Source organism: Catharus ustulatus, chromosome 5 (assembly GCF_009819885.2).
Source record: "Catharus ustulatus isolate bCatUst1 chromosome 5, bCatUst1.pri.v2, whole genome shotgun sequence".
Classification (NCBI taxonomy): Eukaryota; Metazoa; Chordata; class Aves; order Passeriformes; family Turdidae; genus Catharus; species Catharus ustulatus.
In genome coordinates, this window is record NC_046225.1 from 74,247,266 (window position 1) to 74,270,065 (window position 22,800).

At 51.4% G+C, this 22,800-nt stretch overlaps 1 protein-coding gene across 3 annotated transcripts in view; it reads right to left on the reverse strand.

The window, feature by feature from the left end:
• Window positions 1-57: 57 nt before the first annotated feature.
• Window positions 58-22,800, reverse strand: part of LZTS3 (leucine zipper tumor suppressor family member 3) — a 46,349-nt gene continuing 23,606 nt past the window's right edge. The window contains exons 1-4 of one of the 3 annotated variants that reach the window (XM_033059764.1): window positions 22,105-22,351; window positions 11,143-11,631; window positions 8,859-9,689; window positions 58-7,789 (exon numbers count right to left, since the gene is read on the reverse strand). In XM_033059764.1, the coding sequence (XP_032915655.1) occupies window positions 7,079-7,789; window positions 8,859-9,689; window positions 11,143-11,592 (1,992 nt within the window). In that variant the 5' untranslated portion in view covers window positions 11,593-11,631; window positions 22,105-22,351 and the 3' untranslated portion in view covers window positions 58-7,078. Of the gene's footprint in view, window positions 7,790-8,858; window positions 9,690-11,142; window positions 11,632-22,104; window positions 22,352-22,800 lie in introns of those variants that run through there. The other 2 variants (XM_033059765.1, XM_033059762.2) reach the window with 2 other exon arrangements.

Below are 22,800 nucleotides of genomic sequence, written 5' to 3' on the forward strand. Positions count from 1 at the left end.
CCCCTGGTTCTCCCCCCTTCTCCCACCCCCGACACAACCAAACAAACCACGCAGTCCTGTTTTTAAAACGGGGCCTTTCTCCATTTTATTTTGCCCAATAAAAATCCTTCACAGTCAGGTCGAGAGAGAAGAGTTGGAGATACGTATACATATAGATCTGCATGGCTATTTATATATATACATACCTCTGTACAGATATATTTATATATTCACTGTAGAAAATGGCAAAGGCAGTAGCTCTTCACATCTGGATAACCCAATGGGAACAGACAACAGACCAGCAGGGAATTGGAAAGTGTGGTGGAGTTTTAACAAGAACTTCTGAAACAGATACACCTTTGCTGTACAAAAAAATCCCAGAATGCTGCGTGTTACCTCTTTTTTCCTTTTCTTTTTTTTCCCAACTTTTTGTTTTTAAACACACTGAACCAAAGTCAAGACAACAGTGTTTGGAAGTGACTAAGTGGACAGGAGAGACACCCGACTTTATGGAGTTATTTTTTTAAATATTTTTGTTATTTTTTTTAAAGTATATATATATTTATATATATATAATTTTTAATTTTTATTTTTAATTTTTTTTTTTTAGATTTTTTTTTTGCAAAGTTTTATTTAAACGCAGCAACAGTCAACGCAGAAACAGAACAGTAACGGAGTCGAGTTCAGAACACTTCTGGTTTGAATTCACAGTCAGAGAGAGAGAGAGAAAGAGAAAGAGAGACACCGAGGCATCAGGAAACGAGAGGGAAGAAAGCACAAGGCTGGGGTTGAATTTACACTGGGGGAGGTGAGGATGGGATGGGTGCCAGCAGAGCTCCTGTTATTGCTGGTGAAGAGGGGCAGCAGCCTCGCCCCCCGCCCTCTGGGGGCACAGCTCTGCTCTGGACAGCAGAGGACTCAGCCACGTGCATCTTTTTGGGGCCAGGAAAACCCTCCCCAGCGCGGCTCCTCCGGGCTCACAGCGATTTCCAGGTCCTGGAGAGTGCAAAAAACACCTTGGAGGAGCCCCGGCGGCGGGCTGGGCTCTGCGGGGACACGGCTGCCTGGGAAGGGACTGCATAGACACATCAGCCGGGTGTGCAGCATTGGGTGGTGCTGGAGCTCTGCCCCTGCTCCTCTCAGGTGGGGGCTTCTCCTCCCAGCCTGGCCACAGTGTCCCCTGGTTGTCACCCCAGTGGTTCCCACGTGGAGAAGATCCACTGCAGGGACTCGGTGACAGCTGTCACACCTCCCGGTGGCCTGCTGGAGGTGGGAAGCTTTGAGCTCTCCTGGTAAATGATTGTTTAGAGGCAGACTGGACCTTGCATCCCTTTCCAAAGGAGTTGAGGCCAGGGCTGGAGCTCTGAAGGTATTCATGGGAATGTTGGCTTGCCTGCAGGTGTCAGAGTTTAAATCTCCCTGGAAAAACCTATTGCTTTGGGACAGAAAGCAGAGACTTCCTGCTGGAGAAAACAGATTTGTGAGTGAAAGAGCTGTGGAGACACAGCCTGGCCCCAGGCTCCAGACCTGACACAATCCCCATCTTTGGGAGAACCAGGGAGGAGGATTATCCTGAAAATACAGGAGCTTGGTGCTGACAGCGCCAGCGTGAACATCCTGTTGGGAAGCCAACATCTGCAAACAGCTGGATGTGATCCCAACCCCTTCATATACTGCACTGTGTGCCCCTAAGGACCCCACACACCCCTCAGCCCCCTGTTTATTCCAGAGGGTGGAAGGAGCAGGGAGCCCCAGAGCTGGATGGTGATGGTGTGAATCCCTGTGCAATGATCCCACAGGATTGCAGGACATGGGAATGTCCTTCAGCAGGGAGCCAGGTTGTTCTTGGAGGTAAAGCAGGGCTGATGGGGCTGCCATGGGAATGTCAGAGAGGAGAGGAGCAGTGTTCTGGAAAGCTCCTGAGAGCAGGGTTGGGATAACCCATTCCCAGTGGGGGCTGTAGCTCCAGCTTGTCCAGATGTACCTGGGAGAGGCACTGGCTGCTCCAGGGGGATGGGGATGGTCTAAAAGGAGGCAGGAGAGCCTGGAGAGCTGGAGCAGAGGAACAACAGAGCACAGGCAACACATGAACAGATCTTTAGCAAGGGGTCTTGGTGAACAGTAACTTATCAAGGGGTTTCAAGGCTAAATTAATGGGTTAAATTAATGGCGAGCTGGGCTCTGTCCCATCCCAGGGATGGAGTGGAGAAGGCTGAGAATGGCTGGGGAGCAGAGGCACAGTGAGAGGCATCTGCCCAAGGCCCAGAGCCACCTGAACAGCCACCTGCAGGAGCACAGATCTCCCACTGGCCTCCTGCCAGGTCCAGGAGCCTTCATGGAGCAAAGGTGGGTGGAGATGCCTTCAGCAGCCCAAGCAGGAGAAGTGAAGAACACGCTGCCTTCACTTGGAATTTGGTTCCTTGGTAAGGAGGGTGCTGAGGATGCCCTGGGGTGAGCTGTGGGGAGGACACCAAGGGGACAGCCAGCAGGGCCACCAGCTCTCAGGATGCTCGTTTTCCTGGGCAATTCCCACTGAGCCAAAACAATTGACTGCTAACCTAGAGGAGACCTATTGCTCTGAACATGAGAGGTGTGAAGACAAGAGGATGCATGGCTTGATGTGCATCCTCTCTTCTCCTCAAGAAGAAAGGGAATGGTGTCCATCCCAACTCCCAGGGACAGCCCCTGGTCCATATTGTCCACGGGAAATGTGTGGAGTTAATTGGTATGGCTGTAGAGGATACTGGTGTCACCAACTGGGGACGATCACCTCACCCAGGAGCTCCTTTCTATCCTGTCCTGTGTCACACAGGAAAGGCCCTTATGGGCCTGCAAACATTCCCAGGTGGGACACAGGGAAATCATGTCCCCTGCCAGCTGTCATTCCCCTTTTCCAGCCCACACCAGCCTCATCTCTCTGCAGGAAAGCCGGGATGCAGCTCCAAGCGTGCAGCCCAACGCTCTCCGGAGATCTTTGGTCATGTGCTCGTGAGCTCGCTGCCTTGAGCGAGCTATAAAGTGCCACTGCAAGGGGCAGGAGGGGAGGATGGTCCTTTCCATGGGCAGAGCTCAGGGGGACACCTCTGGGAGCCACTGTCTGCATGGAGCCTGGGTGTGACACCAGACAGGCAGAGGGGACCTCACCCTTAACCAGAGGGCAACTGCAAACCTGGCTCAGGGTGACAGCAGGCATCAAAGCAGGACAGGGGGACACCAGGCTGAGCTAATCCCAGTGGATTGCTTTCCTGGGAGGTGCTGAAGCCCAGATTCCCACTGCAGCCAGGCACAGGCTGGGGTGCTGAGCACCCCCTGTGCAGCGCTCAGCGCTCGGCCCCGCTCGCCAACAGAGAAGCCACAGAGCCTTCTTGTCTCCATTTAATCATCAATATACAGAGCTGGGCTCTTATTTACATCCAGGTACACTTCTCTCTGTACAACAGTGTTAGAGCATCAATTCCATTCCTCTCTGCAGCGTGGAATGAGTGACCACCACCAGTGACAGCAGGGCTGGGGCCACCAGCCGCCAGCAGGCAGTGGCAGGAGCTGAGTGGGGCTGTGAGAGGCACAACAACGTGCCCTGGCTGTGGTGTTCACCCTGGGGGTGGGAGGGGAGTGCTGGAATCAGCCCAGCTGGCTTGCTGGGACAGTGGTGGCAGCCTTGAAATGGTGGTGGAGCCCTGCTCACAGCAGAGTAAAACCTTCCCTGGCACCAGGATCCCACATCCTCATGGGTGGAAGCCACTGGAGCTGATCAGTGCCCTCTGTTTGCTGTGTGGATGTGCCTGGAGTATGACTGGGCTCTGTACATGGGGCACCTGTGATGTCAGAGCTGCTCCAGGACTGCCACCACTGGCCTGGCTCTGCCAAAAATCTTGGATCATATTGTCCAGCTGAATGTGTTGGGTATCCCAGAGCATCTCTAATGCTTGTGGGCAACTGAGCTGAGACCCTCATGGCCACAGCTTGTGGTGGTGGCCAGTGGCAAGTTAGAGAGGATTTTTTGGGCAGGACTTGGAGAATGACACAAGAGCCAGGACATGATGCTGGATTCCACTAGCTCCAAGGTGGAGGAGACAGCTGGGGGATGGTCAAGCCCAAACTCTGGGTGGAGTTCCATGGGACAGAAACAATTCATCAGCCCTGCCTGAGCCTCCAAGAGACACACTGCCAGCCTCCTTGGCCATTCCCAGGATGTGTCACCCAAACGCCAGCCTGGCTCTCCTTGGCTGTCCTAATCCAGGGCTAACACCCCAGAGCCTCAACGAAGCTTTTGATGAGAGATTTCACCAACTTGTGAAAGTGTAAAGATCTGAAGGAGCCAGGTGAGCTCCTACCTGGGCTCAAACAGCAGGAATCCAGGTGTCTCACCATCATTTTGCTCCATCTCTGCTGAGCAAAGGGCTGGCACAGGGGACAGGACTTGATGGGGAGCAGCACATCCAGTTGTGAGGAGGAATCCTGAAGCTCAGGAATCCTCTGTGGCAGTTTGGCTCCCCAAACCATCTGTATTTTCTGTCACTGTAGCATGGGTGGGGTGGTTTCTACAGGACAGCTTGGGGGATCCTGGGAGAATCCCGAGAGAGGGAAAACCAGCAGCAGCAGCAGTGCCTTAATGGGTGTCTGCAGGGCTCTGGCATCCAGGGAATGTCCACAGTCGAGGTCTCTCAGAGCTGGATTGAAGCTCTGCATTGATGTGGTGCAGTGAAGAAGGTGGAGGGAGTGGCCCTTTCCTCCTCCAAGGTGAACAATCTTCACAAAACAGACACCTGCTCTGGGAGGGAGCACAACGTGGGCTTGTCATATGTGAAAAGAAAGACACCAGATCTCCAACCCTGACACTGTGGGATGTTTGAGCCTGTCTGGAAGGCCTGGAGTATGACACGGAGGAAGCTCTAGGATCTGCCTGGCCAGGTGCATGTGGATGTCTCCCTGGGCATGGCAAAGTCCGGCAGGCAGCTGTGTGGCTCTGGCAGGCAGCTGCACTCCTTCCTTGCTGGGGTGCATGGCCTGACATCCCAAAGTGCTGGAGCATCTTCAGGGTTTGCAGTAGGACTCTTCCTCACACCCATCAGGAGTCAGACCTGACCTAATCCCCCTTTTATGGCTGGTCCAGGGAAAGGGGCCTGGCCTGAGCTGCCCCAGTGCTTTCCATGAGTTGTCTTCCTCCAGCTCCAAAGACATGGGCAGCAATGGTGGGAAAAGACAGGAATTGTCAGCTGGGATCCTGAAATGCCCTGGTCTTGTTGCACTTTTCCATTTTTAGTGGCTCCAGGGATCCCTGGCCAGTAGCACTGTCCAATGACTTGGGCTAGTGGGACTAACTTTAGTCTCCACCCTGCTCAGTCTGGAGCTCACCACCACAATGTTTGTTCTCAAACTGAAGGTCAGACCTGGAGAGCTCTGGGGAGACAGAACATGGAAAATGTGCAGCTTCAGGGCTTTTGTTTGGAAGGTCTTCAGCCCCTCAATGCCTCGAGGTTCTTCCTTGGTATGCACATGAAATGTAATCTGGCCAAACTCGCCCTGGAGTCACCCAGACATTTCAAGCCATCCCAGTGCCAATTCTAACTTTTCTCTTCTAGCTGCTCCCTAGGGCAAAGAGCCAAAATTCCCACTCCTATTGATCCTTTGGCCAGTGCAAACTCTGCTTCACAACGTTTTTCTTCTCTTTATTGTGACTCATGGTTAAAAATTGTCCATGACAGGAAGAGCTGAGCTCACTTTGCCCATGTTTTCAAGCGGAATGCCAGGTTTTGCTGCCTCGGTGACTGTGCACGTAGGATTTGGTTTATTATTCTGCCAGGGCATAAGCACTTGCGTGATCTTAAGCATTTTCCCCTCTTTTGACTTCTTTCATGCTCAGAGTTAGTAGCTGGGTATTTTCTTGAGCTAGGCCTGGAGTTGTTCTCTCCATCCCTGGAGTGTGGGGCGCTGTTTGGAATGGCAGGACTGAAGGCTGATCATTGCAATCCAGCTGTGATGCTGCTGTGCCCCCCCTGCGACTCCTGAGTGAGGCTCAAGTGCTGTTTTTAAGCAGACCCTGGACCAAGAGAGTGGCACCAAGGTGTCACTAGTTTGGGGACAGGGTGGCACAGCTGCCCACTTTTGGGGCAGATTGCTAAAGCTTCAGTTTGCATAAACATCCCACGGGTTTGGAGCCTTCCCCAAACCTCGATTCCATTGACTTTGGGAAGTCAGAGGGCTGTTGGGAAGGGAAACCAGCTCAGATTTCCAAGCTTTTTTCTTGCTGTAGCCAGCTTAGGTATAGAGTAAGAGTAAAGGGACCAAGGCAGAGGTGGGAAGGTATTTCTGCTCCCAGGGTTGGTCACAACCCGGGAGAGGAGTGGAACTGCAGGAGGAAACCACAAGGAAGTGAAAACGCAGCATATGTTAAGCTCTGCCGAGCCTCCAGAGAGGCTCCTGCTGGGACATCATTCCTTGTTGGCTTCTGTGACCAGGACAGGCTCATCCTGCTCCTCAAGGATGTCCTAACCTCCTGCAAGGCAAGAGGGAGTCGTCTGGTAGAGATATGTCTGGTTTCACTGAAATCAGTGGCCAAGCTCGCACTGACTTCACTAAGACCACCGTCTAGACAGGATACTTGATGCAGAACCCTTGAGTTTGCTCATGATCCCGAGAGCTTTGCTCCATTAGCCAATGTGGCTAAAAACATCCTGGAAGAAAAAAAAACAAAACCCAACAAAAAACAACAACAAACCTGCCTCTTTGAACTGTTTTGCTGCACGTAAATGCTTGGAAAACCAAAGAAACTGAACACAACCCTCCAAAACAACCAACCGAGGAAGGGTGAATTGTAGGAGAGGGGGTGGCAGCCTCTAGCGAAGTAACAGTCAGGGCAGATTACAAAAGAGCCAATTGACCCTCACCAGCTGAGATGTCGCATTAGGGATAGAAAACCAACGCACATCCACAGTTGTTTTACCTACAGAGCACAGAAGTGGAGAGCAAGGGTGGTGGAGCCTGGCGGGAGCACGCTCACCGCTCCGCCGGGAGCGCATTATCCTTCGGAAGATCACTGGCTTGAGTAGGTAGTACATGCACAGCAATAAAAAATCCCGTGGTGTCGCCTGGTCTCTCCTCAGATCTCGGTGGACTCTATTCTCTCGAGTCTGGAGGGAGTCCATGTCTTCTTCTCCTCGGTGTGCGGGGGGCTGGTGGCCTTTGTGTTCATCTCGTTGACTTTGTGCTCCAGCAGCTGGTTCTTCTGGTACATCTCCACGTAGTTCAGCTGCAGCTGCTTCTGGTACTTGATGACTTTCTCCTTCTCCTCCTGCCACGTGCGCCGCTCCTCCTCGAAGTCCATCACCTGCTGCTCCCGCTGCTGCCGCTCCAGCTTGAGCTCGGTCTGCAGCCGCTCCACCTCCCTGCGCAGCGTGTTCACGCTGTCCTCGCTCTGCCGCTGCATCTTGGCCTCGTCGCTCTCGCACGCCAGCGGGTCCCGCAGCTTCTCCCCGAGCTCCCCCCCAAAAGACCCCGCGGGTCCCATGCTGGCAAGTGTCCGCTTCAGGCCGGACACCTCCAGCTCACAGTGGTTCAGTTTTTCCCTCAGCACCTGGACCTCGCTCATCTTCCTCTGCAGCTCGCCCTCGCAGATCTCCAGGTTGACGCTCTTGGAGCTGTAGGAGTCCTTCAGGGTGAGGATCTGCTCCTCTTTCTCCCGTAGGAAGTTCTTACCTTCCTTGAGCTGCGACCGCAGCCCCACGATCTCGTTGAGCTTCTGGGAGACGTCGGCTTGGGAGTCCTTGAGCTGCTGCTTGAGCAGGGAGATCTCACCTGCCTTCTGGCACACCTGTGGGGAGAGCACTCGTGAGGCTGAGGAGCTGCTTGTCCCCTGCCCTGCCTGTGAAACAACCCTGCTCAAGGACCCAGCCTTCACCACAGACCTACAGGTTGTCCCCACCTCTGTGGTTTTTTCCTGATGCTGTTCCCAGCTGGAGTTGCCCAAACAGCTAAGCCCAGTATTCCAGTCCCCTCCAGCAATGCTTCACTCCTGCCTTCCTCTTACTCTCCCAACCACAAACCTGGAGGGCTCAACCCCAAAACTTCTGCTGAACATCTGCAAATGGCACATTTCAGAGCCTAATTATTCCCAGTTTCATTGACTTTCCACCAGGATTAGCAGAATAAGGTCTTGATTCTAGAGCTATGTTTTGCCTCTGCACTCTTAATAAATTTAAAGTTTCTAGCCTGTGCATGGAAGGATTAAAATTCTTCACATTATCAAGCTGAAAAAAAAAGGTATGTTAGCACTGGCTATACAAACAGACCTTGATAAAATGTTCTAAAAATAGGAACAATAGGAAAAAGTTATGTAGGACTCAACAGGAGAACTAGAAAGAGGAATTTCTCTTCCAGCCTTTTAAGAGAGATAAACTTAACAACTGAAAACAGTGTGTTACGATGGAAAGCATGAGGTAGACGTGGCTATCAGCGTCAATCTTAGCTCAGTTACTTTTATATCTTCAATTTTTAAAAAAACAAATATTTGAAAAGCAGTCTCAGGGTTTGCCAAATGCAAATGGTAAAAGAATTTAATTAAAATAGACTTAAGCCCATTTTTGGCAGGCACAAGTACCTGTGTGGAAAGACCTGTGTTCCCTGAAACTGGATTTGAATGTCACGACTTGGAGTGGCCAGACTGTGAAGTCAAATTATTAACCAGCACAGGAGGGTGTGCACAAAATTGTGCTTATTTTAGCTTAATTGAAATCAACAGGCCTGGCATTCAGACAAGCCTGGAGGTCACCAACCCATGGCTGTTGTCTGTGGGCTCCACTGAGGGCATTTGGGAGGCACTTTGTGTCCCCAGACCCCGTGATGGAAACCTCACTCAAGGTCTGTTGTGACAATGCTCTTACCTCCCACTTGGTCTCTTCAATCTTCGGGAGAAACTCAGCCTGCTCCTTCTTGAAAGCCACAAATTTCTTCTCCAGCTCCTCTCGTTGCTGGAGGAGTTGCCCCATGTCATCCTGGAGTTTTTTTTTCTCCTGCTGGAGCTTGAAGATTTGGAGCTGCAGAGCCTGCTGAGCCCTCTGCGCCTTTTTGGAGACCTGCTGCAATTTGTTGGCATAGTTCTGCCTCAGGTCCTCCATTTCCCTCTCCCAGATCTTCTGCTTCTCCTCAAACACCTGGAAGATGGCTGCCTCACTCTTATCCAAGTTCCTCCTCATCTGCAGCACCTCCTGCTCCTTCTCCCACAGCCGGTCCTCCAGGTCCTGGATGATGTCGTCGGTGGAGGGCGAGTGGAAAGGCATCGTTTCGTTGAGATGGTTCAGCCTGCTGAAGGACGAGGTGCTCTTGCTGGAGGACCGCCCGCTGTCTGAGGTAGATATCCCGTTGTATCCCACGATGTTCTTCTCCACGTAGGTGGTCCCGATGCGGTTGATGTGGCTGGTGGAGGCGCTCATGGGGCCCACGTGCTGGCTGTAGCCCGTCCCGTAGGTGGGCAGGCTCGTGAGCGAGTTACGGCCCGAATCCGAGAGCCCCCCGCCCTGGTTTGTAGTCCTGTTAAGGCTGCTCTTGTCGAGTCCACCCTTGGGCGCGGACGGGCTATTGCTGTTGGCATGGTTCAAGCTCTTTCTGTTCTCTGCCATCCCGTTGCTCTGCGGCGGGCAGAGGTTCTGCATGGAATGGAAGTTTTTAGGAACTACTGGTTTAAAGGCTGAGGGTCTAACTAAGGGCTCATTGCTCTGCAAAAAGGAAAAAGGACCACGCATCAAACACAGCAGGAGGCTCGGTAACAACACACAAAAGAGACACATGGGCACAGCGTGGGGCTTGGCTGGCTCCTTTTCCCACTTCCTTACACCCTGGACCATTTGGGGCTGCACGTGAGGGACCTGTGGTCACCCCAAGGGCAACTTTGCCTTCCCTTCCCCCAGCTGAAAGGAAACTTAACTCACCCCAAACCTGCATGATTTTTCCCTAGAATACTTCCTGGGTTCTCTTAGTGCTTTTCACAAGGAGGGCTGCTTACCAGACCTGACCAAAAATTACTCTAATTTTTGCTGATTATATTTTTAGCCTTGAGATTGCATTGCTGAATTGAACTCAGAGATTAGCAGCATTTTGCCTCAGGACCATCATATCTCTCTCCTGCCCTCCTGTTCCTGTGGGGACCTTGTGTCCTGCTTGTCCTCAGACAGGAGCAGGTAGGAGCTGTGACAGCAGTGACACCAGGCAAGGAACATGCTGGAGCTGCTCTTCATTTGAAATTTTTTTTTCTATGGGACAACAGACCACAGCTGTAAGGGATTTAGAAAAGATTTTAAAGCCTTGCACATTCCTCACCCCATCAATGTACCATTAGAAACAAAATTAAAAACAAAATTTTCCAAAATGGGATTGAGTCTCCCCTGCTGCAGGCTGGATTTTAGGTGAGAATTAAACTGGAGAAAGCAAAGGTATTTTGAAAATGCCTTTTATGAGAAGCAGAATAAGCCCCACTGAACAGGTTGGAGACTGAGATGGACTGTTGGATTAACAACCCAGGAGAGAAGGCCACTGAATGCTGCAGAAATAATACTGGACACAAATTATGGAAGTCAGTGGAGCAGAGCAGCAGGCTGCATAAAACACTGCTGGCTCTGGAGCTCTCTTCCTCCAGGCCTGGGGGATTTTGCTCCTGAAGCCAAAAGGAGCCATGAGGACTGGGCTGGGCTGGGATAATGTTTACAGGGGTAGCTCCCAAGCATTTTCCCTCGCAAGGGGCACCAGGATTGCGAACAGATGCTCCTGGCTGCTTTCAAGCAACAGCTTTAGGTGGCAGTAGGTGGTTGGAAACTGCCTATAAAAGGCACAAAACACACAAAACAAGAGTGGGACTCAGATGCTGGACCTACTGAAACTAGAACCAACTCCAGCTCCCTCCCCATCCTTCAGGGAGGTAGGCACAGCATCTCAAGGAAGTTGGAATAGCCAGTGACTTAAACACAGGCTTAAATGAGCTGTATGTGGAAAACTTGTGGTCATGCTCTTGGGTTCCTCAAGAACTAACAAGCCCCCTGAAAGCCATAAGAATTATCTCATCTCTACAGCAAAACGTCCCAAATAAAAACGAGGCCATCAAGACTGCACCGTAGCCCAAGGTCTGTGCTTCCAGAGAAGTGCCACGGCCACCCAGCTGCTCCAGGAGGGTCTCACCTGGTCTAGTTTGCCGGAGATTGGCAAAATCTTTGGTGGGTTACCGGGCTCTCGGTACTGGGGAGGCGGCGGCAGGTTCTTCTCGTTGTTGGCGGTCACGTTCCCGCAGATGTCCATCTTCACCTTGTCGCCCTTGCGCAGGTCGCCGTTGATGTAGAGGGAGTTGGAGACTTTCTCCGACTTGTAGGTCTTCTCCTCGCCGGAGTAGCGGTTGGAGATGTCCCGTGTGGAGTAGCCGTTGCGGGGCCCCTCCGCCTGCCGGCCGCTGCTCTGCGTCCGCGTGCCCACGCTCTTCATGGCGAACTCCTGGTCGTTGGCCACGCCGCTGCCCACGCTGCCCATGGCGCTCTTGGGGATGGTCTGGGAGTAGCGGGGGGCGAAGGCGTGGAAGTTCTCCGGGCTGGGGTAGGTTGGGTCACTGAGGACGGGCAGCGTGTCTAGCGTGGCCATGGCAGCGTCGGGGTGAGGTGGAGGCACAGCTCAGGGGCACTGGGACAAGGAAAGGAGGGAAAGGGGTGGTTAAAGAGATGCTTTTGTTTGGAGATGGAAATTGTGTCCCAGTGATGGGGTTCTCCTCTTCTGCGGGACCCTCAGATCCCTTGGAGGAGCAGCATTCCTGTCTTGGGTTACAACACAGGATGTGATCAAAGTTACCTATTCTATCACCATCTGTTGAGGGTGGGGCAGTGATCCTGATCTCCATGGGAGATATTCTGCTAATGGGCCATCCATTGAAACCAGGCAGGGCATTGTTCTTTATCTTTTCACAGCCCATCCTTCCTCCAGCCAGTCATTTTCTGCTCATGGCCATTGAGTCCCACTGTGGCACTGATAAAATTACTGCATCCCATTGGGAGTTGCTCCAGCCAGGGGGAAGAGCCCAACATTCCTTACCAAGATAAAAACAGAGGGTTTGGGACACTAAGGGAGCCCCTTTCTCCACTGGACTCCAGAGGAAAACCGGATTTCTCCACATCCCCACTGGAGCTCCAGAGGGAAACTGCACCTTGTACAGGAGCACTGCTCCAACTGAGCCACATCTGTCACTGCAGGAGGATGCAGCCACCATGGAATGGGACTGCTGCCAACACCCTGCCTGACGGGTGTCAGGCTGTACTCTGACTGTGTCAGGGTTTGGGGTTTGTTCTTTGTTGTGCTGTATTTCTATTTTAATTTCCCTAGTAAAGAACTGTTATTCCTAATTCCCATATCTTTGCCTGAGAGCCCCTTGATTTCAAAATTATAATAATTTGGAGGGAAGGGGTTTACATTCTCCACTTCAAAGAGAAGCTCCTGCCTTTCTCAGCAGACACCTGTCCTCCAAACTAGGACAATTCCCAAATACCACCACTGTTATCAAAAATCTTCTCAATCCAAGGGTTGTGGTTGCCAGGGCACTGAGCTGCATGGATTTTAGGCACAGCTCTATGGCATCAGTGAGACACAACCATTTGCAGTGCCCAAACTTGAATTATTTCTGTCTCTTTTCCCAGGTTTGAACAAATTTGTGGTGATGGAAGGTCTCCATCCCTGGTCCTGGTTCATACAAGTGCTCCCTCCTCACATCCCTTGTGTTTAAAAAACACAATTTCCACTGCCTTGGGATTGTTGCTCACCTGAACTTGAGCTTTTAGAAAGATGCTTTTGTGCAGGTGCAATCCTAATTTTTTTTTTTAAATTTTTATTCTCCTTCTCCATTTGATTCTTACTTAGGCTGTGCCTTGGCTTGGCCAAAACTAGGCCATGGGACATGGATAACACGCAAATAATGGTTTCAAGAGTTGTCTTTCACTAGGGTTGTCCTGGGACCAATTATGCTTGGGACCAATTCTCTCATTTCTAGATGCTCTTCATCAGCTTTTACACAAAGCTGTAAAATCCTATTTAAGGAAATAAAAGACCCACAACAACTTTTTTTGTTGTTGCCTTATTGAATAACAGAGACTTTGAACCTGTGCAAGCCAAAGATCTCATTACTGGAGGAAGGGAGAAGGTGCATTGCAAATTTTGGATGACTGAACCAAACCTGGAGGAGCTACTGAGCTGACCATTGTCCCCCTGGCCCTACTGAGTTCATTGGCTCAGTTCCCATGGGCCAGAATGGATGCTTTTCTTTTGTCTCAGGCACCCTCAGTTCCAGGTTTTCCAGGATAAACCACCCTGGCAGTGTGGGGACTAAAGCAGGACTTAAGGCCAGCAGCAGGTGCAGGTTTCCCTGTGGATGGAATAAAAATAATGATGCCCTTTGAAAAAATGTTCAGGGATGGCAGAGAGGAGATGGAGAAAATCCCCATTTCTGTGGGGTTTTCCCTCTCCTTGGGGTAGGGATGTTCACTCAGCCCTCCCTGAGTAAAGCAGAACTGGGTTTATTTCCCTGGAGAGCAAGCTGAGGTCTGGAGCTCAGCTCCCATGTGCTGTCTCACAGGGCCTTGCTATTTGCACTAATAATGGAATGGAAAAAGAATTAAAAAGGTTAAAGCAGGGTCTGTGCTGCTCGACTCTGCTTTTATTAAACTGCATTTCTGGAGGCTTCTCCTCCCCCTTTGCCAATCCTGCCCTGTCCAAAGTACAGAGTGGCAACTGCTGTGCCACAGGGAGAGGACACAGAGCTGCTGAGATGGGATTTAAGGTCCCTTCCAACCCAACCCATTGGGGATTTTATCATCATCAAGTGAACACTGTGGTCCCTGCTGAGGACACCCTGCACCTCTGTCCCCAGCAGATGATCTCATGTCATTCCCTGATGAAAGTCCAAAGAGCAGGCAGTAAAGGAGGATCACATGAGCACATGTGGGGATCCACTGCAGCCAAAACACGAGTGTTTATTGGTCAGAGGTGACGGAACCTCTGGGTTTGGGTCACATATCCAGCATGTGACGTGTGGACACGTGCTCTGAGCAGCACTCAGAGGCTCCTGACCCTGTCACACCCCAAAGATACGTCCCAAGGAACACCTGCACTGACAGTTCACGAGTTCACATTGCCCAGGGGTTAATCCAGGTCCTTGCTGAGCTCCTGGAGACCTGGCTGGGCTGTGGATGATGAGGAAGGATGGAGAACACCCACCTGAAGCTACACTCAACCTTTGGATTTTATGAGTCAAGGGAAGACCTTTTGTGCTCCTAATTTAGGAATAACCTGCTTTTCAGTGACTTTGGGAATCTTTGTGGGCTGTGACTCCTTTTTATGGGACACCAGGCACCACGGGAGGGATGTGCTGGGAGGTCTCAGCTCCACACAAGGAGGTGGCTTTGTCTCCTTGCAGTGTTCCCCAGCCAGCAGGGGAGAAATCCAGGTTACTTCTCCCTCACTGGGTAAATTTCACAGTGACATTTGCACATTTACATTGACTCTCTGAGGGCAGGATGAAGTCACTGGAAAGTTTGATCCTTCCAATAGGAAAAAAAAAAATTTAAAAAAGGGCCAACACAACAACAAGGATTTTCTTTTATCTGGGAATCATCCAAGAAAATATTCTGAAAAAAACCCCCTTGTTCCTAACTTATGTTTACTGCAAACCCAGGATCTGATAAACAGAGCATACAGACAAGTGTTACAAATATGTTATTAAGGAGATTCCAGAAGTGCCAGCAGAGCCCTGACAGTACAGCTTTGTTTGCCAAAAAGGGACAGGACGTTTTTTTTCTGAGAACAACAACCCTTGGGTTTGTATCTTCTGGCCAGCTCCAGTTCCCTGGTTGTTCCTCAGCTGAACTGTGAAATCCATTTTTGAGCACAGGAATAACGTTGCCACGCTCCAGCACTGAGCAGGAGAGTCTTTTTTTTCCCTGCCAGGTTTGGGCAAGTGTGTGACTAAAAACTTCCCCAGGACACTTCTCCTTAAATCTCATCATCTCTGGGGCAAGAGGACAAGAGGGAATGGCTTCAAACTGCCAGAGGGCAGGGTTAGGTGGGATTTTGGGAAGGGATTATTCCCTGGGAGGGTGCTGAGCCCTGGCACAGGGTGCCCAGAGAAGCTGTGGCTGCCCCTGGATCCCTGGGAGTGCCCAAGACCACGTTGGACAGGGCTTGGAACAACCTGGGATAGTGGAAGGTGTCTCTGCCCATGGCAGGGGGTGGAACTTGATGATCTTTAAGGTCCCTTCCAAACTATTCTGTGATTCCATACCTGCCTCCCTCCCATGGAACTAAAAGTGGGAGATTCCCAGGGTGCTGAGCTGTCCATGAGCACAGGGAGGCTGAGGGAAGCCAAGTGCTTTGCCTTTAGCAGCATTTCATTCCCAAGGCCATCCCTTGGAAGGAAAGAAGAGTGACCCTCAAGCATGGCTCGACCTTCTCTGCACACACCCACATTGCAGCAATCCCAATCCCACCCAACCTGGCCTTTCCTGCCTCAGAATCAGCAATATTTTGATGCCTGATGCAGAAGATCTGGGGTGAAATGTCCTTTTGCCCAGCTGTGGCAGCCAAACTCTGCATGTCCACCTCTCACCAAGGCTTCACACCCCCAGATGTTATTGTAAATACAGTCATTTGTAAAATAACTGTGTCTTCTCTCCACCCAAACCATTCAGTGAATGCCTTCCAGTTAGAAAGGAGAAAAATTGCTCTGAGATAAGCAGCTGAATGGTTAACTAAGACTAAATTATGGAGGCCTGGCTCTGTTTCTGCCTGAGGAGGTTAATTGTTAACACTCTCCTAACAAAGGAGACAGGCATACCTCGGGCACTGTGCCAGGGGAGAAGGGAATCAATCATCAAATCGTGGTTCTTGGGCACGGGGAGCTGCAGCAAAGAGCCCAGAGCAGGGCAGAGCTTGGCACACACACACACACCATGCCAGGCATGTGCTGCTGAAGGTCAAAAATTCCCCCAACTGTGGTAACAGGTGTGCCCCTGACCTTCATTAGTCAGGTTTGTTTGGGCTGTAACGAGTGAGCAATTAGTGACACCAGAAGCAGAGCTCTGCTGTGCTGGTTTTATGGGGGCAGAGCCCACACCTGCCCTGTGTTTACAGCGCTGCCAAGGGCTTGGTTTGGCTGGAGGAGGAAAAAGTCAGCGTGTCCTGGGGTGGTGGAACAGGCTGGAAATGGTGGGGAAAGAATGGCTGTGTGATCTCAGCTTCATCCAGGAGGATGTGGGGAGTGGGAAGGGAAGGACAGGAATGGGTTAGCAGTGAAACCACCTGTGTCCAGTGAGGCATTAACAAACCCTGGGGGAAAAACCACCCCTGAAACACAAGGCTTGCAATTGCACTTGTGGAATCATCAAATCACAGAGCTATTCAGGTTGGAAAAACCCTCCAAAATCATGGGGTCCAACCATTCCCACACTAACCCATGTCCCCAAGTGCCACATCCATGGCTTTTAAATCCCTCCAGGGATGGGATTCCACCACTGCCCTGGGCAGCTGTGACAGGGCTGGACACCCTTTCCATGAAGAAATTTTCCATTAAGAAATTTCCCCTAATACCCAGTCTAAACCTCTCCTGTTTAGAGGCTGTTCCCTCTTAGTTTCAGCTGCAGGTTTCAGGCACATCCCTCCTCCTCTCCCTCACCTTTTCTTGTACCTCACATCCTCCAGAAAGGCCACTCAGCTGCTGCTCTGCCTCCTGTGTGTCACAGACCATCACTTCTCACCTCCTTATGGCCATGCAGGACCCAAACCTGGCTGAGAGCTCTGCACTGGATGGATTCAAGGGGCAGGGACACCAGAGCTCCCCTCCCACCTGGCTCCAGTGCCCCAGCACCTCCTGCTCTCCTACACCCTTCTCAAGTTGCTCAGTCTGAAGAGGGGAACAGAATGAACAGAATGAGCTTTTCTTGTCTCTCACAGGCATTTTTTCCAGCCCTCAAGTAACTCTTGTGGCTCTTTTCTGCACCTCCTCCTACTCCTTCCCCCCCATCCTGCCTTGGTGGCTGCCAGGTTTTCCTGCACCACTGGAACACGGCACGAACACACTCGAACCTGTCTGCAAAAACATGCAGATCTCAACCACAAGCTTTTTCCACAACCAGAAGCCAAATGAAGTCAGAAGAACAACTCCTGTTCCTTCCCCAGGACACAGACCTCTCTAATCCCATTTTTCCCTGCACTGCAGATCTTTTTCTCCCCATTCAGAGCTAAGAAGCAAACTCAGGAAGGCAGGTTGGAGGGTCAAGTAGTGGCAAATTCGTGCAGCCACCCTCAGACACCTCTTGGGCTGTGGGGGCTGCACATTTTCCATCCTTCTGTGCAGAGGATTTATGGTTGGGTTTACTTTTGTACACAATCCTGAGTCAAGTGCACCCTGCTGGAGCAGGGAGGTTGGCTTGGACTGCCCAGCATGGGAATCCTGCCTAGGAACATCCAAACTGGGAATGTGGGGACCATCCTGTCCCTCTGTGACCCCCCAACTTTCCAGCTACAATTTGTGGTGTGTTTGTGCTGTCCCAGCACAAAGAGCACTGAGGGGTCTGCACAGGATAACTGGATAATTCTGGATAACTGGGCCCAGTTCAAAGCCCTCAGCCCTCCCAGTACAAACCATTTCTGAGACAGGAGGGTTTGCTTTTCTCTCTCCTGCAGCATCAGAAGGGGCTGTCAGGGTTAGGGACAGGCAAATCCCGGTTTTGGGGGCTGCCCTTCCTCGTGCTGCTGTGGGAAATAAAAGCGAGCCGGCTTAGAAACATTTCCTTTTCCTTCCCGCCTGCTAATGAGATAATTACAGCCTTTTGTATTCTGGGAAACCACTTTCTCATTATGGGGGCCGCATCAGCTATTTACATAATAAGCCTGAAACAAAAGAGATGAGATGAAAAGACCCAGGCGGGCTCTTCGGGGGAGCTCTCGCTGAGCTGCCGAGGGACAGCCTGCAGCATCACAGATTCCTGCATCCCCAGAGCTCCTCTGCTCTGCATTCAGGATGTCCCCAGCATGGGATGCTCCTCACTCTCAGCTCTGAGAATCCCCAGGGTCCTCAGAGCCAGCTCTTTGTTAATGTGGCAGTTCTGGATGCCGAAGGATTTGGGAGGGTGGCCGTGAATGCAGAGCCACATCAAGGAGAGTCCTGTCAGCATTTGAGGGGATGAGTCCCACCACCAGAGGATGTTTGGTACCAAACTGGCCTGTCCCTTGTCCCATCTGCTGTGTCCCAGTTTCCTCCAGCTGTGGTCAAAGGACATTCTGGGTACCAACCCATATCCCATATCCTTGTTCTTTGTTTCACTTTCTCACCAAAATGGTACCAACCTGTCCCAGCCCATTTCCCTGTCCCCTCAGTTTGCCATGGGTTACATTGGGTACAAACCTGTCCCATCCCATTTCCAATTTCCATTCTCATTCCCATTTCCGTTTGCATTTCCCATTCCCCATTCCTATTCCTATTTCCATTTCCCATTCCCCATTTTCCATTCCTATTTTATATTTCCCATTCCCATTTTCCATTTCCATACCTCATTCCCATTTCCAATTTCCATTCCCATTCCCCATTCCAATTTCCATTCTCATTCCCATTTCCATTTGCATTTCCCATTCCCCATTCCTATTCCTATTTTCATTTCCCATTCCCCATTTTCCATTCCTATTTTACATTTCCCATTCCCATTTTCCATTTCCATACTTCATTCCCATTTCCAATTTCCATTCCCATTCCCCATTCCAATTTTCCATTTCCATTCCCATTTCCCATTCCCATTTTACATTTCCCATTTCCATTCCCCTTTCCCATTCCTATTCCCCATTTCCATTTCCCTTCCTCATTCCCCTTCCCCATTCCCATTTCCATTCCCCTTCCCCATTTCCATTCCCTTTCCTCATTTCCATTCCCATTCCCCTTCCCCATTTTAAATTTCCATTCCCATTTCCATTCCCCTTCCCCATTCCCATTTTACATTTTCCATTCCCCTTCCCTATTTCCATTTCCCATTCCCCATTTTCCATTTCCCATTTTCATTTTCCATTTCCCATTTTCCATTTCCCATTTTCATTGCCATTCCCCTTCCCCACTCCCCGTTCCCATTTCCCTTCCCCATTTTCCATTCCCCATTCCCCATTTTCCATTCCCATTTTACATTTCCCATTTTACATTTCCCATTTTACATTTTCCATTCCCATTTTACATTTCCCATTTCCATTCCCATTTCCCTTCCCCACTCCCCATCCCCACTCCCCATTCCATTTCCTATTTTCCATTCCCCATTTCCCCATCCCCCAGTGTGTACCAACCTGTCCCACCCCCTGTCCCAGCTCCCTGCCCCCACAGCTGGCTGGGGGGACACTGGCTACCAACCTGTCCCATCCCACATTGCCAGTGCCCTGTCCCCGAGCTGGCCAAGGAACTTTCTGTGTCCCAAACTGTCCCTGCCAGCCTCCACCTCCCTTCCCCAATAAAGGCCCCATTGTTCTCCCCACAAAGCCTGAACAGTGCAGCCTGCTCCACCTTCCTGGCCAGTCCTCCCACTCTGCTATCAGTTTTCCTCCCTCACTTGGTCGCTGTGTTTAAGGGACACAGTTCAGTGCCACCCTGTCCCCGTGGCTCGGGACGTGGCAGGAGGGGAATCGTGGCAAAGCCCAGCCACAATCTGCAGTGTGCAGCACATGGCCTTGGCTCTGTGCCCTCCTGCCTGGCCCTCCTTCAATCTCAGCTCCCTGAGGGTGTTACTGGAATGGACACCCTGCCACAGCTTCCTGGAAAACTTTTACTGACAGTAAAATAATCAGTAATTCAATCTGGGCATGGCTATTGCTCATCCTGCCCCAAGCCCAGCTCCTCCATGCCAGCTCCTCATCTCTGGGTGTTCCCAGTTGTAATCCACAGGATTTTCTGGATCCAAAAAAGCAGGCAGAGTGGAGTTAAAAGCCAAGCACCTGGCAGGCCACACCAGTCTTGAGCTGTTCCAGTAAGGGAAGAAATCAACATTATTCTGGAGGCTGCAGCAAGGTGAGTAAAGCCCCAGAGAATCCTTGGCAGGTGAGACAAAGTACATTTGTAGAGTCCCAGGGAGGATTTTTTTGTCTCATCCTTGGAGGTTTTCAAGCCCTGAATGGACCAGGCAGGGTCCACCAGCAGCAAGATGGCCTGGAGAGCTCTGGGGGTCCTTTCCATCAGGAATTATCCTGCCATGGAGTTTTTTTTGCAAGCAACACTGGATATCCACCAACATTCCCCTGCCAGAGTCCTCATCCTTGGGGGGATTTTCCCCCTTTTCCCCATCTGCTGTCAGAGCCCTGAGTTTGGATCTGGGTTGGCAGATAGGAAGGATTTTCCTTCTCTGTCCCCATCATCCCAAGGGGCAGCAGGACAGGATGATGCTTTCAAGCTCATCCCAAATCCATGGTCCCACCTGTCACCCTTGTGGCTGTCCCCAGAAGATCCTCAGGGATCTGTGTCACTGTCCCCAGTGAAGTCCTGCTGGCCTCTGCCCAGAAAAGCACCAGCTGTGGTGGCACAGGGAAAACTCCCTGGATTCCCTCAGTGCAGGAAGGGCAGTTTGATGGAGCAGCCTCAGTGCTGGCTGTGGCCCTGATGGTCTGGGGTGTCCCATGCCATGCTTGGGGTCATCCCAGCCCTGCCTGCCTCAGTTTCCCCTTGTTAAGGAGCTGCCAATGGGATCCAGGGTGAGATTTCCCACCCTGAACAATCCATTTCCAAACACAGCCCAGCAGGTACATCCCATCCCTAAAAAGCACCTGGAAATGGTCCCACCAGCTCAGCCCTGCACTAATCCACTGAAAATCCTTTGGAGATGTGGCTGGAGATGAGGTGCTGGCAGCTGAGCCCGTGGGACTCCCCAGCTCAGGGGATATGGGGAAGCTCATGGTCACTGCTGGGAGTGTCCCAGCACACAGCTACAGCCTTGCCTGGCTCTCCAGCATCTGCCTGAGCATCCTCACACATCCCCACATCCCAAATTCAGGGATCTCCAGCTCCATGGCCCCAAATGCCAGGAGGACACCCCCACTCTTTGTCACCAGACCTCCCCCTGCACGATTTAAACCCTGCCCTGGGTGGGATGTTTTATGGGGGAGGCTGATCCTGCTCTTTAGGGTTCCAGAGAGCTGCTCCTGCCCTTTGGGGTGAGCCATCACCCCTGCGTCTGTTCCAGGGAGCTACTCCTGCCCTTTGGGATGAGTTATCACCCCCAGAACTATTCCAGGGAGCTGATCCTGCCCTTTGGGGTTCCAAGGAGCCATCCCTGCCCTTTAGGATGAGCCATCACCCCCAGAGTGGTACCGAGGAGCCATCCCTGCCCTTTGGGATGAGCCATCACCCCTGGGTCTGTTCCAAGGGGCTGATCCTGCCCTTTGGGATGAGCCATCACCCCCAGAACTATTCCAGGGAGCTGATCCTGCCCTTTGGGGTGAGCCATCATCCCTGGGGTTGTTCCAAGGAGCTGATCCTGCCCTTTGGGGTTCCAAGGAGCTGCTCCTGCCCTTTGGGGTTCCAAGGAGCCATCCCTGCCCTTTAGGATGAACCATCACCCCCAGAGCTGTTCCAAGGTGCCATCCCTGCCTGGCTGTGCCACCCCCAAATTTTGCCCAGACTCTGTCCCCGCAGGAAGGACAATACAGGGACTCACCCCCGGCCGTGGTTTATCTTTAACTCGCCCCCAGGAATTTCGTGGGCTCGGGGCCAGCCCGGGAGGCGCTCGCTGCTCCCGGACACCCGGCTTGGAGCGAGCCTTGGTGGCTCGTCCCGACCGTGCTAAACCGGAGCGATGCCCTAAAATCCGCCGGGGTGCAAGGTCTCGGTGCTCGGGAGGGGTTTATAGAGGGGGAAAATCGCATTTTTCCCCACTCTGAACCACCCAGCTCTGCGCACCCCATCTCTGCTCCGAGCCCCGCTGGTGTCCCCCCACCCAAAAAAAAATAATAAAAAATCACCTGCAAAAAGTCCCAGCAGCTCAGCCCCGCTCTAATCCACCGAAAACTCTTCTCTCCCCTGCCCGGCCCCAAACAAAGACACCCAGCGAGAGGGGGAAGGAGAGGAAAGGAAAAACCCCCCAAAAATCCGGGATTTACCTGGGCAGCCCAGGGGTGCATCTGCAGCTCCCCATCCTCCGCCGAGCACCAAATTCATCGTTTCCCTGCTTGGTATCCCGGGAAAAAGTCCAAAATAATACCTGAGGAGAACAACCTGCTGCTGGGCTGGGGCCAAGGGCTGCCCTTCGCTCGGTGGGATTGGCCACAGAGCCCGCAGGAGCTTTAACTCTTTGTGCCCAGCTCCGGCAGCGATTTTGGGAAGGGATGGCTGCGATTTCCCCAAAGGGGAATTTGGTTTGTTTTAGTTTAAACGGGAAATTTGGGGTCAGACGCTGGGTTTTCCTGGAATGAGGATATGGAATTTGCTTTTTCTTTTTCTTTTTTTTTTTCTTTTTTTTTTTTTTTTTAATTTTTTAAAAATTTTTTTTCTGTTTTCAGATTTTGGGATCTGATGGATTTCTGCACAAATAGGGATTTGTGGGTTTAGGTTTTTGGGGTTGCTCAATTAGGGATTTGTGAATTTTGAAGGTTTTTGGGGTTTGCTCTATTAGGGATTTGTGGGTTTAGTTTTTGGGGTTTGCTTAATTAGGGATTTGGGGTTCAGAGGCTGTTTTATCTCAAGCAGGGAATTCAGGGTCAGACTGATTGTTTTTCTTCATATGGGAATTTTGGGCTGATGGTTTGTTTTAGTTTAAACGGGAAATTTGGGGTCAGACGTTGGGTTTTACTAGAATG